Source organism: Malurus melanocephalus, unplaced genomic scaffold (genome assembly GCF_030028575.1).
Source record: "Malurus melanocephalus ecotype Western Australia unplaced genomic scaffold, MMel_1.1 scaffold_181, whole genome shotgun sequence".
In the NCBI taxonomy this organism is placed as follows: Eukaryota; Metazoa; Chordata; class Aves; order Passeriformes; family Maluridae; genus Malurus; species Malurus melanocephalus.
Window position 1 is genome coordinate 425,016 of NW_026623413.1, and position 7,183 is coordinate 432,198.

The 7,183-nt window shown below is 46.6% G+C and overlaps 1 protein-coding gene across 1 annotated transcript in view; it reads right to left on the reverse strand.

Annotated features, from left to right (window-relative positions):
* The window catches only part of NEK6 (NIMA related kinase 6), a 25,963-nt gene that overhangs the window by 1,757 nt on the left and 17,023 nt on the right, over positions 1–7,183 (reverse strand). The window contains exons 7-8 of the mRNA XM_057372914.1: positions 5,281–5,375; positions 2,380–2,493 (exon numbers count right to left, since the gene is read on the reverse strand). Coding sequence (XP_057228897.1) covers positions 2,380–2,493; positions 5,281–5,375 — 209 coding nt within the window. The remainder of the gene's footprint in view (positions 1–2,379; positions 2,494–5,280; positions 5,376–7,183) is intronic.

A 7,183-nucleotide genomic window follows, 5' to 3' on the forward strand; every position in this document is an offset into this window, starting at 1 on the left:
CACTTCCAGATGTGAGTGAGGTGTGAGGTGAGGAGGGACCTGCAGGAAGGGAACTGAGGAAAAGGGGATCCTGAGCAGAGCTCTCAGCGCCTGCACTGCCCTTCCCACACCCTGAACCCTTCTGGTGTAACAAGTTCTGACCAGCACCGGTGCATCTTAAGCTACTGGACACAGCTGTTAGACCCTGGTGCTTCTTAAAAACCTTTAAGGAGAGAAAGTGGTCATTGGTTATGTTTAATAAATAAAATGCAGAAGGGCTGGAGTCTCCCCACCTCCCAGCCCTCTTTATTGTGCACATGAAAGATTGTAGCTTTTAATTATACAGACACTGAAAGCTGCTCGTACCCCTGAGGCACCAGGAGAAACAGCCTTGAGCCTCTGATCTTCTCACATGCTCCCAGTAGCCACGGTGCCAATTATTTTAACGGTAATTAAAAGCATAGCCATAAAGCTATCAAGCACATGGCTTCAGCTGCATTAACAAACGTAGCCAAGGTTTGCAGCTCTGCATGAGCCAGGCCCAGTTCCCATCCCAAAAACCCACCAGGCCTGGCCCTGCCCCGTTCTATGGAGACTCTGAGCTCAGGGCAGGGACATCGCTGCCTTCAGAACCCTGAGACCCCAAAGACTGAACACAGATCTCAGCCCTGAGCAGCCCAGGCCACCAGAGAACCTCTACAAACAACTGAAAATGCTTCCAGAGCTCTGCCACGGCCTGTGGGCCTCTTGTTTGTCAAAAGAGCTGTGCTCGCCTGTGAATGCAGCACCAAAACAGCCGTGTCCCCACACACATTTCAGTTGTGTCCCCACACACATTTCAGTTGTGTCCCCACACACATTTCAGTTGTGTCCTCACACACATTTCAGTTGTGTCCCCACACACATTTCAGTTGTGTCCTCACACACATTTCAGTTGTGTCCCCTCAGCCATTCCAGCAGCACCTACAGGAACCAGTGGCTGAGCCTGGATCAGCAGCCAGCCAGCAGCTCCAGTTACCAGCAAATTTGTTCTCAATATAGAAACCAATCCTGGCTGGATCCCAGCTCCTCCTCCTGCTGCCAGCAGCACGCAGTTGCTCACACGAGGATATGGACGGGTGAGACACAGAAGGCCACAGAGAAGAGGAAATCCCTGAAAGGAACCTAAAGCAGGGCCTCTGCCCCAAACACTGCCTTGTTCCTGTTGCTCATTCCAAGAAGTACCACAGTGGATGGGGGAGCCCTGCTCTAATTCCCAGTTTGTGCTGTTACCAGCACCAGCAGCAAACGAGGAGCTCCGCCAGCATCCCGTTAATAGTGCATGAACCATCTGGAATTCTGTGGGACCTTTGAGCTCTAAATCCTCCTCCTCACCCCATTGCATCCCTGCACTGCACACACTCCTTAGCACTGCCAGAGGGAAGCAAACAGACAGTAATTGTAAAGACAGGAAACACATCTGTCAACTTACACTAATTCCTGCTGCCAACAGGCATATCCTGAAATGCAAACTGCAGCAGCACRGCAAAGGGACGTGCAAAGCTGGGTGCTGCTACGGAGCTTGGGGCGAAAAAATTTAAAAATTCACTTTTACAGACKCGTTCTCAAAGCATCATCTTGCACGAGTTACTGGGCAAAGAAAAATGAAGCAAAAATTAAAAGTGTGGCAGAGGGACCCTCCCAGGGCGGAGGCCAGAGCTGCCTTCAGTATTTCCCAGCATCCTGCCTCCTCCTCAGGATGCTGAGGTAGAGTGAAACAAAAGAAAAACCCCACGGGATACAGAGAACATTTCAAATTCCATTAGCCATTTCCTCTCAAATAGAAGGCAACTGTAAGGAATGAGGAGGTTAAGGAAAAGCAGCTGCTTTGTCTAGGTGAGGTGGAAAAAGTCAAGCCTAACTCAGGAGGCCCTGAGGAAACGCAGCACACGAGTCTGGAGCAGGAACTGGGACAGGGGTTCAGATGCTGCTCCCCATCCCTTGGCTCAAACCTGACTCAAAGAGCTTATTGCATTAAACCAAATGGCTTTACTTCTCTCTTTTCTGCAAATGAATCCTTCCCCGTTTTTCACACACTGAAGGTTTCATAAACAAACCTATCAGTGCTCTTTTATGAAATGTCTTACAGGAAAGGAAGCAAGAAAAGGACTTTCCCAYGGCTCACTGCTGGTTTCTGCCAGCATCACAGACTTTCAGTTTCACAATATTCCCCACATTAAGAAATCTTTTTTGTCTTGATTTAGCTTGTCAGTATTCAGACACCACAAAAATCATTTCCTCAGCCAGGTATCCAGGCCATCCCCTGGATGTGGTGAATTCTCCTCCTGGGCTCCTTCTCCCTGTGCCAGGAGGAATTTCACTGCACCTCCCTATTCCCCTGCAACCACGCTCCCAATTTACCTTTTCAGAATAATGTTCAGCTGGAAGAGGTGGGTAGTCACATTGCTCTATTTTTTGGCAAAGAGAAAACAGGTTCATTTTATCTCCATAGAAGGGACTTTGCAGAGCTGCCATCTGGAGAGAAAAAAAAAAAGAAAACATTTTGGAAACACAAAGGATCTGAGAGCCCTCGGTGCTGCTGGTTTGCAAGAGCCAATTTTGTTCTCTGCCAGTGACAGGAGCAAGGGCTGCTGCTGCTCCAGCCCAGGCTGCTCCAAAATCCTAACAGCTCTGCAGTCCCAGGCTCTGCCACAMTTCCCAAGGAAAAGAAACCCAGGAAACAGAATGCTCAGACCAGCAGCCCATCAGCTCTAAGACAACTCTGAAACCCTCTCAAATATAATCATCTYTCTCTATCTTTGGACAATAAGCTGCTTGGAATATGAAGAATCTTGTAAGCATAAGCAATGTACTTCATTTAAAAAAAAACAAACCCAAAACAACCTCAAAGCAAATGGATCTCCTACTGAAAACCTACTATTTAGAAAAGAGAATCCCAGCACAGATTGTTCCAGGGAAGGCACAAATGGGGGCATCAGGGAAAGCACAGAAAGAGCAAGGGTTAAACAGGATCTCAATACACCCAGCAATAATGCCAGGGAGRTGGAGAGGGATTTTCCAATTCCCATTAATTTCCCATTCCAGCTCTAGTTAAGTGCTCATGTGCAAAAGGGGAGGAACGAAAAGGAATGGCTGTGGGGTTTGGGATGGTAAATGCAGGGAATTGAAGTGGGAAGAGAGAGCAGCCAGTTGTGACTGCAGCAGTCAGGGCTGCGGGGCCATGACCACAGGCACTCCCAGTACCTCACTAACTMCACTTTGTGATGCTACGTTGGGGTTTGCTCCTGACATTTTGATTAGAGCAATTACCCCAGGCCAGGCAGATCTCCATGGAAAACGCCCACCACGCAGCATGACTGGTTCAAACATCCAGAGATGGGAATCCCTGTTAGTGTTTAAATTGATCGTCTTGCCAGAACTGCTGAAGTCATTGCTTGTAGCTACATTCTGGGAATTAACAACTTATTTTTATCCCCTCCAAGTTATCTTGCTGACAGATATCTACAGGAAGTGAGGGATGAAGACAGTTACTACTCTATTGATAAGATTTAATAAAAATCACTGTATGATTATCAATGTCAAAGTTAAGTGCTGCTATGTGGCATCATGTCCCAAAGCCCTCAATGTTCCCTAAGTGGATTCCAGTGGACACACGTGTCTCTGAAGGCAATTTGTACATTAAATCTCTCTGCAGCTTATCTACACAATCTATCTGGAGAAAKATCAGAAGTGACTCATACCCAAACAAGCAGCCTTTCCTTACTTCTAAGCCAAATGGAAAAACATTCTCCTTACAAGACATTAGAGCAGATAGAACAGTTCCTTCAGAGACAAAAAGATCCAAAGCTTAATTTTGCAAATTCCACAAAGTTTAAAAAGTCAAATAGCTGTTTTAACTACTGAACACAAAACTGGTACCTGCCCAGTCCTCCAGGAATCTGCAATGTCTCACAGTTCCTGCTCCCTAAGTTAAGGCTTACCTACGTAGGAAGGAAATTTAAGAATGCTCCACATGCCAAATCTTTCAGATGTTACTGTAGTACTGCTACTCCTACCAGAGAATTATGTTTAGTGTGCAATTAATTCAGCTTCTTGAAGTATAAGGAGTACCAAGACTCCTGTGCCATAAGGGGACCATATTGCCTGCAACAAAAACATATCTTAGCACAACGCAAAATATTTCTCTCTGCATAAATCTGGAATCCCATCTCTGGAGCTCAGCCTGGAGTGACTCAGAGCAACCCTGCACTGCAGCAGCCCCCAGGGAGCCCAGACAGGGCCAATCTTCCAGGCCAGGGCACTGCCCTCCACTCAAACCCTACAGAATTTATGGAAAAATTCACCCTGTCCTGTCCCACAATGTTTGTTTAACCAACCAGCTGAAGCACATGCTCAGTTAGAGTGGTTTTCACATCTGATGTGCTCACAAACTGAATTACATTTCTGTTTATTCTCTAATTCCATGGGATTACCAGAAGTTGCACTGGGAAGCAAAATGTCACCAGTTCACATWATTTGTTAACCAAAGAGGATGTGAACAATATTCTTGACTAAATATCCCWGGGATTTTTATTTCTCTGGGCTGGGATAAAAGCTTTCTAAATGTTGGCATGCACTGTCACTTGAATTAGGAGAWGCATCCATCTAAAAAAATATTTAGATTAGATTATAAAAGAGTACAAGACTGTTTGATACCCTTTGATCCCTGCTAAAAATAAATCACAACACCAAAWGCACAGTTACAAAATCATAGCTCTTATTTCCAAAATCCATGTAACAGCTGCACCCTGGACTCATCCAAACGTGTCTGCTCTGGGTCTGTGCCCCAAGCTCTAACAYAATGTGCAATTAGAAAAACTTCCAGCCATAATCTGCTAATTWGAGAACTGATTTCACATTACATAAAACCTCTGGTTTTCTTTACTGAAAGTTCCCAAAATTATAATACCACAATTGGTCAGAATTCCATCTAAGAATCCAGAACTTGCATTCGAATGGATTTGCTACGTTCAAACCAAATGCAGTCAGGAGAAACTCTGGCAATGCTGCCCTCCAGAGCTCTGCCCCAGCAGGAAGGAGGGATGCAGGAGCTGCCTTTTCATGGCTCCATCCTCCACATCTGCTGGGACCTGAATTAACTTTGTGCAAGTGCTGGATGGCCCAGAAAGTGCACAACAAACACAAAWTTTTTCTCAGAATTCTCAACAAGTTGACTACAGGCAGCCTGACCTACTCAGTTCTTTTCCTGAACTRTGTGGTTATGGAAAACCCAGAGAAAAAAAAAAATGAGAAGATACTTGCCTCATACAATAAACAGCCCAAAGACCAGATATCAGACTTAAAGTTATAGCCATTCTCGTGTATTCGCTCTGGGGACATGTAGTAGGGAGTTCCCACTGCAAAAACAAACAAACAGAGCAGGGTTATTGTCTCACAGGGACTGTAAAGTGTCACACAGAGCCAGACATCACCAAAGGGTCATTGAGGCACAAACAGGGATTAGAAACAAATACATCATCACATCCACAGCACAGAGTGGTGAGCATTGGGGGAAATATCTCCTTGATTTCTGATGTTTGAGAAATGATTTGTTTCCCTTGGAGGCTCCCAGGAYCTCCAGAGTGTTTTGGATGGACAGAGGCTCTGGAAGGGACAAGGCACAGGGTGACACAGTGACACAGTGACAGAGTGACCCAGAGGGGCACCTTTAACAGCCACCAGGCACTGCCAGGGACACAGCAAACCCAGCACAGCCAGGAATGCAAAACTGTCTGAAAAAACCAACACAACCATTCCAAACTTTAAAATCCTGCTCCAACTTGCAGCCAGTGTCAGAAGCTGGGGGATTTCTGTGTACTTCCACAAGTCTGTATTTTATCAAAAGAAATTTACTGGGTATTTTGGACAGAAGTTACAGGAAATTATTAATAAATTCCTCACCTCAATAAGGTTTCTTTTTAAATCCTAAATAAGTTTCAGCCGTGGTACTGAAAATACAAGAAATCCTGGCAGTCTCAACTACATCAAATAATCCTCAGATACATCATTTATTAAAACATCCAAGGACTGTATATGCTCTTTTCTCCTGCTTCCCCTGCTTGTCCGTCCCCTGTCAATTTTTTTTTTTCCTTTTGGCATTCCAGTGTATSCTTCTCCTAATTAAAGACCTTTCCTCACAAGATGGCAAATGTTTAATTTGCCTGTAACATTCAGTTTACAATTTCTCCATGTGAGATGCTGCCTGCAGACAGCTGCAGGACTAACAAGCAGCTGAAGGATGGTGCTGGAGGTGCAGGAACAGCCACCACCTTTGCCAAAGTTCCTGCAGAGGGATCTGCACACTGTGGGGAATAAATGAGCTCTGGGGCACAGAACAACAGCTTTGAGAGGCAAAAGCACAGCCCTGGCACCTGCACAAGTGACCAGCACAGAAAAGGTCATTGCGCTGGACCCCCGAGATGTTCAGCACTCAGCTGCCCTGTGTCATCAACTCATACTTGCAGGGCATTCATTTCAGAAATTACTTGCCTTCCCAGGTGAAGAGTATCCTAAAGAGAAGTTACATTTTTGGAAATTCTAGCAAACGACAGGAACACAGGCAAAAGTACCACACCAGGAGCAGACAGGACTCATTCAGAGGCGTTCCAGGGCTCTCTCCCATGTGCACACAACAGCAAACTCTCCCAAAGTCATTCCCACACATCTGCCAGCTTTCTGAAATGCCTTGGCTGGGACAGCACTGAATCATTTTCCTGCCTAAAAATAYACAGCTGCACAAGAAGCAGTGATTCACCAGGGGAAATTGTGGAACACACTTCTGGAAGTCCCCACTGAGCAGCAGTGAAGACACTTCCCTACCTGCACCTCCTCCATTCTGTGCTGTTCCTGCCCGTCCCTGTGCCCGAGCCCAGCACTGCCAGTGCCACTCAGTTATTCCAGGTCACTGCCTGGGCACCTCGGAGCAAATCACAACGTGTGGGCTGCAGAGCCAGGCCCCAGTGTCGCTTCAGATCACAGCTCCCCCGGGTGCTGTGGCAGTGCCAGCGGTGACAGGGCAGTGCCAGGGCAGTGACAGCAGTGACAGGGCAGTGCCAGGGCAGTGCCAGCGGTGACAGGGCAGTGACAGGGCAGTGCCAGCGGTGACAGGGCAGTGCCAGGGCAGTGCCAGCGGTGACAGGGCAGTGCCAGCGGTGACAGGGCAGTG